The sequence below is a fragment of the Zea mays genome, chromosome 1 (assembly GCF_902167145.1).
Source record: "Zea mays cultivar B73 chromosome 1, Zm-B73-REFERENCE-NAM-5.0, whole genome shotgun sequence".
NCBI lineage: Eukaryota > Viridiplantae > Streptophyta > Magnoliopsida > Poales > Poaceae > Zea > Zea mays.
The window spans coordinates 21,734,342-21,749,092 of record NC_050096.1 but is presented as its reverse complement, the minus strand read 5'-3'; the positions used below and the strand labels follow the sequence as shown (position 1 = coordinate 21,749,092).

General features: G+C 47.1%; 1 protein-coding gene across 1 annotated transcript; it reads right to left on the bottom strand.

The window, feature by feature from the left end:
* Window positions 1–13,688: 13,688 nt before the first annotated feature.
* LOC100278418 (uncharacterized) lies at window positions 13,689–14,485 on the bottom strand. Its single transcript, NM_001328130.1, has 2 exons — window positions 14,274–14,485; window positions 13,689–14,160 (listed from the first exon to the last, which is right to left on the bottom strand). Exons 1-2 carry the CDS (start codon window positions 14,356–14,358, stop codon window positions 13,976–13,978), a joined length of 270 nt encoding a protein of 89 aa, NP_001315059.1. The 5' UTR covers window positions 14,359–14,485; the 3' UTR covers window positions 13,689–13,975.
* Window positions 14,486–14,751: the final 266 nt, after the last annotated feature.

The following is a 14,751-nucleotide window of genomic DNA, read 5'->3' as shown; positions in this document are numbered from 1 at the left end:
CTAGCCTCTTGGCTATACACAGCCAAGTCTTCTCTTCTTCTTTCTGTTTCTAACACTTAGACAAATATATTAGTACACAAAACCAATGTACTAAGGCTTAGAAACATACCTTTGCTCTAGATTTGCACTTTGTTCATCCATGGGTATTGATTCACATTTAAGCACTTGTGTTGACACTCAATCACCAAAATACTTAGAAATGGCCCAAGGGCACATTTCCCTTTCAATCTCCCCCTTTTTGGTGATTTATGCCAACACAACATAAAGCAACTAGAACAAGTGCAAAATCACTTCAAATAAAATAAATTTGAGTTTTATTCAATTTTGGCATATATGGATCATCCTTTGCCACCACTTGGTTTGTTTTTGCAAATCAAACTCAAATCTTTATCTCTAAGTCAAACACACATGTTGAGGCATAAAGAGAGTCATTCCAAAAGAGATTGATCAAAGATTTCAAAAACTCCCCCTATTTCCCATAGTCAAAACTTCTCCCCACAAGAAGCCAACTTTTGACGAAAGAGACAATGCAAGAGTTTTGAATAAACCAAAAGCTCTATTCTACTATTTTCAAAATCTCTCAAGTGGTAGCTGATCCATTTTTCACTTTTCACTTTGGCCTTTATTTTCTCCCCCTTTGGCATCAAGCACCAAAACGGGATCAATCTTGGCCCTTTAACCCCATTGCCTCACCAAAATCTTCAATGAAGAGCAAATGGCAATAAGAGTTCATGAGATGAACTTGGAATTAGTTACCCTCTCATCGGAGTGCAGTGGAAGTCTTTCATGGTCCAAGTCCACCTTTTCCCTTTCAATTTTCCTTCGAGACTAAATCAAGCAACTCAAGCATATGGTTAGTCTCAAAGGGTCAAGTTGTAACACATCTCCCCCTAAACATGTGCATCACTTTGCAACGGACTTGTGAGGTCCAGGGAGTGTTTGTACAACTTGAGCACCACAATAAGCAACAAAATGCAGAATGAACATGATCAAAGGCATAAACACATGTATGCTACCATTCAATCCAAGTTCCGCGAATCTAAGACATTTAGCTCACTACGCAGCCTGCAAAAGGTCTTCTCATCTAGAGGCTTGGTAAAGATATCGGCTAGCTGGTTCTCGGTGCTAACATGAAACACTTCGATATCTCCCTTTTGTTGGTGGTCTCTCAAAAAGTGATGCCGGATGTCTATGTGCTTTGTGCGGCTGTGCTCAACAGGATTCTCCGCCATGCGGATAGCACTCTCATTATCACATAGGAGTGGGACTTTGCTCAGATTGTAGCCAAAGTCCCGGAGGGTTTGCCTCATCCAAAGTAGTTGCGCGCAACACTGTCCTGCGGCAACATACTCGGCCTCAGCGGTGGATAGAGCAACGGAGGTTTGTTTCTTAGAATGCCATGACACCAGGGACCTTCCTAAGAATTGGCACGTCCCCGATGTGCTCTTCCTATCGACCTTACATCCAGCATAATCGGAGTCTGAATATCCAATCAAGTCAAAGGTAGATCCCTTTGGATACCAGAGCCCGAAGCAAGGCGTATCAACTAAATATCTAAGAATTCGCTTCACCGCCAATAAGTGACACTCCTTAGGATCGGATTGAAATCTAGCACACATGCATACGCTAAGCATAATATCCGGTCTACTAGCACATAAATAAAGCAAAGAACCTATCATGGACCGGTATGCTTTTTGATCAACGGACTTACCTCCTTTGTTGAGGTCAGTGTGTCCGTCGGTTCCCATCGGAGTCTTTGTGGGCTTGGCGTCCTTCATCCCAAACCGCTTCAGCAGATCTTGCGTGTACTTCGTTTGAGAGATGAAGGTGCCGTCCATGAGTTGCTTCACTTGGAACCCAAGGAAGTAGTTCAACTCTCCCATCATTGACATCTCGAATTTCTGCGTCATCACCCTGCTAAACTCTTCACAAGACTTTTTATTAGTAGAACCAAATATTATGTCATCGACATAAATTTGGCACACAAACAAATCACCATCACATGTCTTAGTGAAAAGAGTTGGATCGGCTTTCCCAACCTTGAAAGCATTAGCAATCAAGAAATCTCTAAGGCATTCATACCATGCTCTTGGGGCTTGCTTAAGTCCATAGAGCGCCTTAGAGAGCTTACACACGTGGTCGGGGTACCGTTCATCCTCGAAGCCAGGGGGTTGCTCCACGTACACCTCCTCCTTTATTGGCCCGTTGAGGAAAGCGCTCTTCACATCCATTTGGAACAACCTGAAAGAATGGTGAGCGGCATATGCTAGCAAGATACGAATTGATTCTAGCCTAGCCACAGGAGCAAATGTCTCCTCAAAGTCCAAACCTGCGACTTGGGCATAACCTTTTGCCACAAGTCGAGCTTTGTTTCTCGTCACCACACCGTGCTCGTCCTGTTTGTTGCGAAACACCCACTTGGTTCCCACAACATTTTGCTTAGGACGAGGCACCAGTGTCCAAACTTCATTGCGCTTGAAGTTGTTAAGTTCCTCCTGCATGGCCAACACCCAATCCGGATCTAGCAAGGCCTCCTCTACCCTGAAAGGCTCAATAGAAGAGACAAAGGAGTAATGTTCACAAAAATTAACTGGTCGAGATCGAGTGGTTACTCCCTTGCTAATGTCACCCAAAATTTGGTCGACAGGATGATCCCTTTGAATCATTGCTCGAACTTGGGTTGGAGGTGCCGGATCCGCTTCTTCCTCCATCACATGATCATCTTGTGCTCCCCCTTGATCACATGCCTCCTGTTGATGAACCTGTTCATCGTTTTGAGTTGAGGGATGCACTGTTGTTGAGAAAGAAGGTTGATCTCGTTCAACTTGTTCCTGTGGCCGAACTTCTCCAATCGCCATGGTTCGTATAGCGGTCGTCGGAACATCTTCTTCATCTACATCATCACAATCAACAACTTGCTCTCTTGGAGAGCCATTAGTCTCATCAAATACAACGTCGCTAGAGACTTCAACCAAACCCGATGATTTGTTGAAGACTCTATACGCCTTTGTATTTGAGTCATAACCTAACAAAAACCCTTCTACAGCTTTGGGAGCAAACTTAGAATTTCTACCTTTCTTCACTAGAATGTAGCACTTGCTCCCAAATACACGAAAGTAAGATACATTGGGTTTGTTACCGGTTAGTAGCTCATACGACGTCTTCTTTAGGAGGCGATGAAGGTAGACCCTGTTGATGGCGTGGCAAGCCGTGTTCACGGCTTCCGTCCAAAAGCACTCGGGGGTCTTGAACTCTCCTAGCATCGTCCTCGCCATATCGATGAGCGTCCTGTTCTTCCTCTCTACCACACCATTTTGTTGTGGTGTGTAGGGAGCGGAGAACTCATGCTTGATCCCTTCTTCTTCAAGGAATTCCTCCACTTGAAGATTCTTGAACTCGGACCCGTTGTCGCTCCTTATCTTCTTCACTTTGAGCTCAAACTCATTTTGAGTTCTCCTGAGGAAGCGCTTGAGGGTCCCTTGGGTTTCAGACTTATCCTGCAAAAAGAACACCCAAGTGAAGCGGGAAAAGTCATCAACAATAACCAGACCATACTTACTTCCTCCTATGCTCAGATAGGCGACGGGTCCGAAGAGATCCATATGCAACAGCTCCAGAGGTCTTGAAGTGGTCATCACATTCTTGCTGTGATGCGCTCCTCCCACCTGTTTACCTGCTTGACAAGCTGCACAAGGTCTATCTTTTTCGAATTGCACGTTAGTCAAACCTATCACGTGTTCTCCCTTTAGAAGCTTGTGAAGGTTCTTCATCCCCACATGTGCTAAGCGGCGATGCCACAGCCAGCCCATGCTAGTCTTAGCTATTAAGCATGCATCTAGACCAGCCTCTTCTTTTGCAAAATCAACTAAATAAAGTTTGTCGTCTAATACACCCTTAAAAGCTAGTGAACCATCACTTCTTCTAAAGACAGACACATCTACATTTGTAAATAGACAGTTGTACCCCATGTTGCATAATTGACTAACTGATAGCAAATTGTATCCCAAAGACTCAACTAAGAACACATTAGAAATTGAGTGCTCATTAGAAATTGCAATTTTACCTAACCCTTTTACCTTGCCTTGATTCCCATCACCGAATATAATTGAATCTTGGGAATCCTTATTCTTGACGTAGGAGGTGAACATCTTCTTCTCCCCCGTCATATGGTTTGTGCATCCGCTATCAATAATCCAGCTTGAACCCCCGGATGCATAAACCTGCAAGGCAAATTTAGGCTTGGGACTTAGGTACCCAACTCTTGTTGGGTCCTACAAGGTTAGTGCAAATATCCTTAGGGACCCAAATGCAAGTTTTGTCTCCCTTGCATTTTGCCCCTAACTTCCTAGCAACAATTTTCTTATCCTTTCTACAAATGGCAAAAGAAGCATTTAAAGCACAATAAATTGTAGAAGGTCCATTTACTACTTTCCTAGGAGCATTATGAACTACATTTCTCCTAGGCATTTGATGTATATTTTTCCTAGGCATATTTCTATTATGCACATAAGAAGAACTAGAAGCAACCATGACATGAGCATCAAAATCATCATAAGCATTATAACCCCTATAAGCACTTCTAGTTTGTCTTCTATCATGATACAAAAAAGCATGGTTCTTTTTAGTGCTACTAGCCATAGGAGCCTTCCCTTTCTCCTTGGCGAAGATAGGAGCCTTATGGCTTGTCAAGTTCTTGACTTCTCTTTTGAAGCCAAGCCCATCCTTAATTGAGGGGTGTCTACCAACCGTGTAGGCATCCCTAGCAAATTTTAGTTTATCAAAATTACTCTTGCTAGTCTTAAGTTGAGCATTAAGACTAGCTAATTCATCATTCAATTTTGAAATAGAAACTAAGTGTTCGCTACAAGCATTAATATCAATATCCTTACACCTAGTGCAAATTTCAACATATTCAACACAAGAGTTGGATTTATTTGCTTCTACTAGTTTAGCATTTAAATCATCGTTTATGCTCTTTAAGTTAGAAATAGAATCATGGCATGTTGACACTTCACAAGCAAGCATTTCATTCCTCTTAATTTCTAATGCAAGGGATTTTTGAGCCTCTACAAACTTATCATGTTCTTCATACAACAAATCCTCTTGCTTTTCTAAAAGTATATTCTTTTCATTCAAGGCATCAATTAATTCATTAATTTTGTCTATCTTAGATCTATCTAAGCCCTTGAACAAACATGAATAATCTACTTCATCCTCATCACTAGATTCGTCCTCACTTGAAGAAGCATAGGTAGAGTTGCGAGTACATACCTTCTTCTCCCTTGCCATAAGGCATGTGTGACGCTCGTTGGGGAAGAGGGTTGATTTGTTGAAGGCGGTGGCGGCGAGTCCTTCATTGTCGGAGTCGGAAGAGGAGCAATCTGAGTCCCACTCCTTGCCTAGATGCGCCTCGCCCTTTGCCTTCTTGTAATGCTTCTTCTTTTCCCTCTTGTTTCCCTTTTCCTGGTCACTATCATTATCGGGGCAGTTAGCGATAAAATGACCAATCTTACCGCACTTGAAGCATGAGCGCTTCCCCTTCGTCTTGGTCTTGCTTGGCTGCCCCTTGTGACCCTTTAGCACCGTCTTGAAACGTTTTATGATGAGAGCCATCTCTTCATCATTAAGTCCGACCGCCTCAATTTGTGCCACCTTGCTAGGTAGCACCTCCTTGCTTCTTGTTGCTTTGAGAGCAAAAGGTTGTGGTTCGTTGATCGGTCCATTCAAGGCGTCGTCCACGTACCTTGCCTCCTTGATCATCATTCGCCCACTGACGAATTTTCCTAAGACTTCTTCGGGCGACATTTTGGTGTACCTGGGATTCTCACGAATATTATTCACCAAATGAGGATCAAGAACGGTAAAGGACCTTAGCATTAGTCGGACGACATCGTGGTCCGTCCATCGCGTGCTTCCGTAGCTCCTTATTTTGTTGATAAGGGTCTTGAGCCGGTTGTATGTTTGAGTTGGCTCCTCGCCCCTTATCATCGCGAACCGTCCAAGCTCGCCCTCTACCAACTCCATTTTGGTGAGCAAGGTAGCGTCATTTCCCTCATGAGAGATCTTGAGGGTATCCCAGATTTGCTTGGCGTTATCCAAGCCACTCACTTTGTTATATTCATCCCTGCACAATGAAGCTAGAAGAACAGTAGTAGCTTGTGCATTCTTATGGATTTGCTCATTAATGAATATAGGACTATCCGAACTATTAAAGTGCATTCCACTATCTACAATCTCCCATATACTAGGATGGAGAGAGAATAGGTGACTACGCATTTTGTGGCTCCAAAATCCGTAGTCCTCCCCATCAAAGTGTGGGGGCTTGCCGAGTGGAATGGAAAGCAAATGTGAATTTGAACTTTGCGGAATACGAGAGTAGTCAAAGGAAAAGTTAGAATTAACCGGTTTCCTTTGCTCGTAGTCGTTGTGGTCGTCGTCCCTTTGGGAAGAAGAGGATTCGTCGCTGTCGTAGTAGACGATCTCCTTGATGCGCCTTGTCTTCTTCTTCTTCCCATCTTTACGTCTGTGGCCCGAGCCAGAGTCGTTGGATTTGTCATCTTTTGGCTCGTTGACGAAGGACTCCTTTTCCTTGTCGTTGATCACGATTCCCTTCCCCTTAGGATCCATCTCTTCGGGCGGTTAGTCCCTTTCTTGAAGAGAACGGCTCTGATACCAATTGAGAGCACCTAGAGGGGGGTGAATAGGTGATCCTGTAAAAGCTTAAACTTATAGCCACAAAACTTTGATTAAGCGTTAGCACAGTTTATGCCAAGTGGCTAGAGAGGAGTCAAAAACATAATAACCACAAGAATTCAATCACAGAGATGACACGGTGGTTATCCCGTGGTTCGGCCAAGTACCAAACTTGCCTACTCCACGTTGTGGCGTCCCAACGGACGAGAGTTGCACTCAACTCCTCTCAAGTGATCCAATGATCAACTTGAATACCACGGTGTTCTTGCTTTTCTTTTCTCAATCCCGTTTGCGAGGAATCTCCACAGCTTGGAGCCTCTCGCCCTTACAAAAGATGTTCACAGAGAATCACGGAGCAAGGGAGGGAATGAGCAACGCACACAAGACTTCAAAAGATCAGAGCAACACGCACACAAGCAGCAATAAGAGCTCGCAACACAACTCAAAGAGTACACAACTCCACAAGAGCTCTATATGCTATCACAATGAATCGAATGCGCTAGATCAATGTCTTGGTGCTTAGAAAGGTTGTAGGAATGCTTGGTATCCTCCTCCATGCGCCTAGGGGTCCCTTTTATAGCCCCTAGGCAGCTAGGAGCCGTTGAGAACAAATCTGGAAGGCCATCCTTGCCTTCTGTCGTCGGGCGCACCGGACAGTCCGGTGCACACCGGACACTGTCCGGTGCCCGATTTCTTTCCTTAACAGGCGCATCCGACCGTTGCCGATCGTTGCAGATCTGGCGCACCGGACAGTCCGGTGCACACCGGACAGTCCGGTGCTTCCTTCCGACCGTTGGCCAGACCACGTGTCGCGCGCGGATTCCGCGGCCGACCGTTGGCTCTGCCGACCGTTGGCTCACCGGACAGTCCGGTGCACACCGGACAGTCCGGTGAATTTTAGCCGTACGCCGTCGGCAAATTCCCGAGAGCGGCGTCTTCGGCCGAGGCAGCCTGGCGCACCGGACACTGTCCGGTGCACCACCGGACACTGTCCGGTGCACCACCGGACAGTCCGGTGCACCACCGGACAGTCCGGTGCCCCAGACTGAACCAGCCTCTTGGCTATACACAGCCAAGTCTTCTCTTCTCTTCTTCTTTCTGTTTCTAACACTTAGACAAATATATTAGTACACAAAACCAATGTACTAAGGCTTAGAAACATACCTTTGCTCTAGATTTGCACTTTGTTCATCCATGGGTATTGATTCACATTTAAGCACTTGTGTTGACACTCAATCACCAAAATACTTAGAAATGGCCCAAGGGCACATTTCCCTTTCAGCAACCCATGACCGCGTCTCCCACCCGAGGCTGGCCTCGGACGAGTCGTGACTGCGTCTCCCACACGAGGTTGGCCTCGCGAGCTGTGACTGTCTCCTGCCCGAGATTGGCTTCGGGCGAGCCGTGACTGCGTCTTCCGCTCGAGATTGGTCTCGGGCGAGCCGCGATTGCGTCTCGCGCCTGAGGTTGGCCTTACGAGCCATGATTGTGTCGTGCCCGAGGTTGGCCTCGGGCGCGAATAACTGCATCTCCCACCCAAGGTTGGTTTCAGACGAGCCGTGAATATGTTTCCCGCCCGAGGCTGGCCTCGAGCGAGCCGTGATTGCGTCTCCCGTCCGAGACTGGCCTAGGGCGAGCCATGACTGCCTCGGGCGAGCCGTGACAGCCCGGGCGAGTCGTTACTTAGGTCCCTCTAGATTATACACTAAGAACTGATTATACACTAAGAAGTGCCCAGGAGTATACACTAAGAACTAATTATACACTAAGAATTGTCCGTGCATTGAACATATAAGTAGTGAGGTCCCTCAGGGCTGGGATAATAGAAAATATTTTAAACCCTTACTGTCAGGTTTTTTGCCTCCACGTTTTTTGGCTATGAATCCAACTACAATACCTCCAGTTCAAACAGACCACATACAAACTTGGAGCATCCTACAAATAACAATATAACACTAACCAACATGTAAGCATATACAACACGTAAGCAACACACAACCCAACGTACTGCTGCTACAGAATATAAGAAGCCAAGAAATTGTTCTCGATATGAACCAAACAGTAGACACTATTAGAGATATGAACCCAATAGTAGGCATACAGTACAACAAAATTGTTATAGATATGAGTAGAGGAACTAAACTGTTATAGATATGAACCTAACAGTAGGCATACACAACAACAACAAAAACCAAGATGAGAATGCAATGTTTAGAAATCTCTAGCCTTGACTTTCGTTGCAAGGGCAAGTACAAGAAGTTCAAATCCTGGGACTGAAAATGCAAACAGGCATAAGCACGGCGATGGTAAATATTGGGGGCAGGGGATGGCAGGCGCATTTGGCGTGCGTAGATGTCGATGTGATTTGGAAGGTGCACCCATCATTGTCAAATCGGCGTTGATCTCGAATTGCCAAATCGCGTCGTTCTCCAATTCTAAATTTGCGGGTAACAGGGGAGCTGCTAATCATGGAACAAGAAAAAGCCGACATTTACAAATCAGAGAACAGAGTCGTGAGGCGTGGGGCGGGTAGATTCTCGGCGTGCTAGATTTCAATATGATCCCGAGGTAATGTCACATTGTGGTTATGAATCGTATTCTTTGATATTTATTTCATACGTCTTACATCGGGCTCTGGTAACCTAAGGGGTCTACCTTTGACTTGATTGAATACTCAGACAACAGCTATGTCGGGTGCAATGTTGATAGAAAGAGCACATCATAGAGTTGTCAGTTTCTAGAAAGGTCCTGGTGTCTTGAAGTTCAAAGAAACAAACTTATGTTGTCCTGTCCACCGCGGAGGACGAATATGTTGTCGCGGGCTAGTGTTTCTTGCAACTACTTTGAATTAGTCAAACCCTAAATCCTAAACTCGCTACTTGTTGGGAAAAAATAGTCTGTTCAAACACTGATGCTTCGGCTCGTGAGTGTTTGTGCGGAAAGCGGCGTGGCTGTGTGGCCCCGTCGCAAGGCCGAAACAGCAAGGTCTCGGTCGGTGGATTCGACGCCGGCTGCTGGGACGGGACTACGCACCAGTCGTCGCGACAATCCAGTCGTCGGCCGTATATACAAAACACATATATACACGACGATGGTTCTTGTTGAGTGTTTGGCGCCTGAAAAAGGCGTCAACATATATACACTCAGACAATGACTATGTTTGGTACAAAGTTGATAGAAAGAGCACATGGACTTGTCAGTTTCTGAGAAGGTCCCTGTTGTCTTAGAGTTTAAAGAAACAAACTTTCGCTGTACTATCCACCGCGGAGGCCGAATATGTTGTCGCGGGCTAGTGTTGCGTGCAACTAATTTGAATTAGTCAAACCCTAAATCCTAAACTCGCTACTTGTTAGAAAAAAACAGTCTGTTCAAGCAACTGATGCTTCGACTCGTGAGTGTTTGTATGGAAAGCAGCGTGGTTGTGTGGCCCCGTCGCAATGCCGAAACAGCAAGGTCCCGGTCGGTGGATTCGACGCCGGCTGCCGAGACGGGACTACGCACCGGTCGTCGCGACAATCCAGTCGTCGGCCGTATATACAAAACACCAGTGGCGGAGGACAAACAAAATTCAAGGTATGGCAGATTTTGTTTATAACTATGTATTTATTTGTACAAATCATGAAATCCATGTATACGTGTATAAGTTTTAGTTCACAACAAATAATTTAAAATGAAGCTGTGATTTACCTTAACAAAATAAGTTGAATTTATCATTGCTCATACAATCAAACAATAAATTTAAACCTATGCAACACAAATACTTAATCAACTTGTACGATTATAATCCACATTTTAATATTGGCATAATATATATTGCTTACAACGGACATAAAAAATCTGCAGATACTTTGTTTTTGTTTTAGAACCCGTGCCTTCTTGCCTTACAAATAATCCATGATCAAAATCAGGTGTGTCCCGTTTCTGCATGTGCTGGAAAAAATACAAATCTAAGCTGTTATGGATCAACTACTTGCAAACAGGTCTAGTAGTACAGTGCATAACGCAGCTATGAACACAGGCCTAGCCGCCTAGCGTAAGCAGCCGCATATAAGCAAGCACATGTCAGGGAAGAGCACGAGCAGTCTGTGAAAAATGAGGATGAGCAGCGCGCAACTCCATAGAGGGTAGCGGCGGTAGGCTGAGAAGCATGCGTCGTGTTGTGCGTGCGACGGTGGAGCAAAGAAGAAAATTGTAGACAGGCCGCAGGCACGAGGTATTACCAAAGTGGGTTGGGTCAGGTCAAGGTATGGCTTAGGCCACACCTAGCCACACTAGGCCCTCCGCCACTGCAAAACACATATATACACGTCCTTGGAGCTGCGAGATAGGCCACACGGCCGCCTCATCTTTGTCACTTTGTCTATATGAGCTACTCTCTCCGTTTCTTTTTATTTGTCGTTGGATAGTGCAATTTTACACTATTCAGCGACAAATAAAAAGAAACGGAGGGAGTATTAATTAGCACATGTTGGACATTATATAAATAAGCTGCCGACACACACAACGGGAAGACGGCCGCTGGATATGCAGGACGCCTGAAGACGGCCGCACGTACGCCAGCAAAGCAACAAAATACGATAGCCGACGTACGTGAAGAGCAAGAGCCGTTGTTGCGTCCCCATCAGCTGGCCTCTTGGCCGGCCGCATCCTTGATGACGCCACTACTGGCATCATCGCACAGCGCCATATATTCGGCCGTTGGTTTTGGAATGTTCGAATTGTTTTGCCTATAGAGGTAGATATTCGTCACGAGTATACAATCAGCTAGCTAGCTAGCTACCTACTCGCGCGTTTAGAATCTTAGACAACGACGGACCTAATCTAACGCGAGGAGAACGGCCTTGACGCACACGAAAACCAAACAGGCCGACCATGCCTCTTCCCTCTGCTAGCTGCCGACCGTCCGTCCGGCGCGGCGTCCGCATGGAATAACAATGTTCCAAAGAATAATCAACCATATATATATATATATATATATATATATATATATATATCCATTAAACATGCATGTACATGTCATGTAGGATAATGTTTCGTCGAGTATCATTGTAGCCCTCCGTCTCCTAAAATATTACTTAGTTGTTTTAAGTAGCTCTTGATATCATCCTTCTCCGGCTAAAAAGCTTGACAGGTGCCCAGTGCAGGGACCACTCATCATAGGCCCCGGCTTTACTGCTTTCATACACGAACACGAGGCGAGAGATAGTGCGGCAGGGCAGGCATCATCAACCGTACGTAGTGTGCCCAATCAATCGCAGCTTAAAGAGGGGGAAAAAAGAAGATAAAGACCTAATCATAGCGCCCGTTTTATTGGAGAAAGAGCCCGTCAGAGAAAGATGCTGTGCCTTGACATTCCATGTGTTTGATTGCCTGTATTTGTTGGTGCTTGCATCGCGGGATGCAATAAGCTGGTGTTTGGTTATTGTCAACCAGGCTCTACACGTGCGGGATATGTGTTTGGTTACCTGCGTCCAGATATGGAGTCAGTCTCGCACGATACTTAAAGCACCCTGAGCCAGGCTCTGCAGGCGCAAACAAAATGGTCGTATCTCTAGAGCCAGGCTCCCGCCGGACTGGCTCATGCAGCCAGACTATGGGGAGAAGCCAACCAAACAGGCCTATTGTGTTTAATTGATTTCTATCCCGACTTTGTAGGTTATGACTCGCTAATCATGACACTGACGGGCTACCTCGCGAAAATTTCGCATCAGCTGCGCTCTACGCCCGACGCTGTTGCTGTACCGACAGTTTTCACGATACAGGAGCTCCGCGCAGTACAGTACACTGGCGACGACAGCGGCCGGCGGTCGATGCAGTAGTTGGTGTGGTTTCTCTGTGACGTGACGACGTGACTATTCGGTCGCAGGCCGGTGAAGTGAACCAGATTTTTCTAAAAAAATTAAGGATCAGATACTATTTTTTTAAAACTAAAATTAATTTAGAAACCTAATAAATTATTATAAATAAACATTTGGTTCACGATCCATTAACGCCCCTAACTATAATAGAGCACCCGGGAAAAATAATACTTGCATAAAAGCACTTCGCTTCCGTGCGGGTGCGGGTGCGGCGCAGCGGATTTCCGCGGGAGACAGCGGCATCCGAGCAGAATCGAGAGAACCCGTCGCAAAAGCAAACTGTCGTGGCCGCGGGTCGGACGGGACGATAGGGTATTCTGCTGGCTTGTGGGCAATCGAGGATCAGGACGCCGTGCCTGCCCCCCGCTCGCTCCTCTTTTGCCGAGACCCAAGTAATAAGAGATGCTAAAGGCGAAAAAGTCAGTACAACGACCGAAATCTCTAGCTGCCTCCCTCTGCGGCATGTATCTTCCCATCAATTTCCTATCTTTCTTCAACTTTTTTTTCTTTTGGAGAATACTTGTGGCTCAAGTTACTGGTGGGAAAAGTAGCAGGGGTGGTTTTGGTTTGTGCTGCCGCTGATACCTGATATCGTTCAGTAGCATGTAGGTATCAGCTGATGCTAGTGCGCCTGAAGGGACTGGACACATTGGTTGGGTAAAGCCGTAAAGCAAGGCCATCAGCCCATCACCCCCGTCGTCCCACAGTGAGGGCGCGCGGGTCAGAGTGAGACACGTCAGTTCTTGCCTGTCCACCTATCTAGAGACTGCTAAACGATGATCTCGGATTATTATATCATCAGGCGGTGGTCAATATGTAGCGTAGTAGCAGAATCATCTTTCTCGTGTAGAGCATATTCGATTTTTTTTCCCCGAGCAAACTCTCCCTTCTGATTCTGGTGACCGACGAGAGTTCTTTTACAGCTGAGGCTTGCATAGACTAAGCCATTAAGGTAGTAAGGTCTACTGATTGTTGAGTCTTAAAATCATCATACCATGATACTCTACGTCGATTTTACAGATAAATTTGTCATGGGCGATCAGAACAGAACAAAAAGGGGGCATGGTTTTTGCAACAGAGATGGAGAACAGAACCAGGTGTGGTATATTAGAAAACAAGCACACACAGTAACCTGATCGGAACCAGCTCTGTTCATTCACATGCCCCGGTATCATCTGCATCGAGACGGGTACACGAGGAGGAATGGAGGTACATCTCAGAGCCCGCCGGAGGGATGGACGACGATACATACTAGATACAATACAATACAAGCAGCGGGAACCAGAGAAGAAGAAGAAACCGAAAAAGACAGAAGAAATTAAGTGGAAGCGCTATATCTATCCCGCAGCAACAGCAGCGGAGCTGACACGCGCGGCGGCGGCGGCGGCGGCGGCGGCGGCGGCGGCGGCGGCGGCCTTGGTCTACTAGAAGCCTCGGCAGAGGCGGAACCTGTCGCCCCACGGCCGCGGCTGCGGCTGCGGCCGGAACCGACTGTGCTGCCGCCTAGTGGGCGCGGGCGCCGGCGCCGTGGTGCGGCTCAGCATCTCCCACATCACGTGCACGTCCTCGTACTCGCACGTGCTCACCTCCTGCCGCAGCCTCCACAGCCCTGCAAGAAACCAGCCAAGGAGTCGATCGGTGCGAGCTAGTTAGACGACCAGAGTAGCCGGCCCGGGAGGGTCGTACGAGAGCCGCCTGCGTCGCGCCGCTGCTGTGCCGTACCGGTTTGGCGAACCCCGAAGCGGGACGCGACGCCGAGCCACGCCCGCCGCACCGGCAGCACGACGCGGTGCCACCAGTAGCCCATCGATTCGCCGGCGCCAGGCAGTCCGTCGCTGGCCGCGGGAGACCGGACGGGACTACCCTAGGCGGCTAGGCCTCCTCGGTCTCCCTCTTGTCTTGCTTCGTTCCCCTCGATCGATAACTAGACCGGGGTCCGGTCGGTAGTCTCCTCTCTCTCTCTCTCTCCCCTCCCCGTATTTGTACGCGTGGGGAGAGGAGGAGAAGCGCGAGGCACCGATGCTCTCACTCATGTGAAACTGACGTGTGGGTCACGATCAGGAGTGGTGTGTGGGAGTACGGGCGTCAGAAGGGGCTGGTGGGTACTGGGTAGGGTGGTTGTGGGAAGTTAGTTAACGGGGGGCGGCGGGCACGGGGCACGTGCCAGGAGGCGGTAGGCGGCGTCGTCCACGTCGGCGTC

What these genes read in the sequence shown, in the direction of transcription:
- LOC100278418 (NM_001328130.1), bottom strand. Translation starts at nt 14,358, where the DNA reads ATGGGCTACTGGTGGCACCGCGTCGTGCTGCCGGTGCGGCGGGCGTGG. An exon ending in CTTCGGGGTTCGCCAAACCG is followed by an intron (nt 14,161 to 14,273) that starts GTACGGCACAGC and finishes GGTTTCTTGCAG; the next exon opens with GGCTGTGGAGGCTGCGGCAG.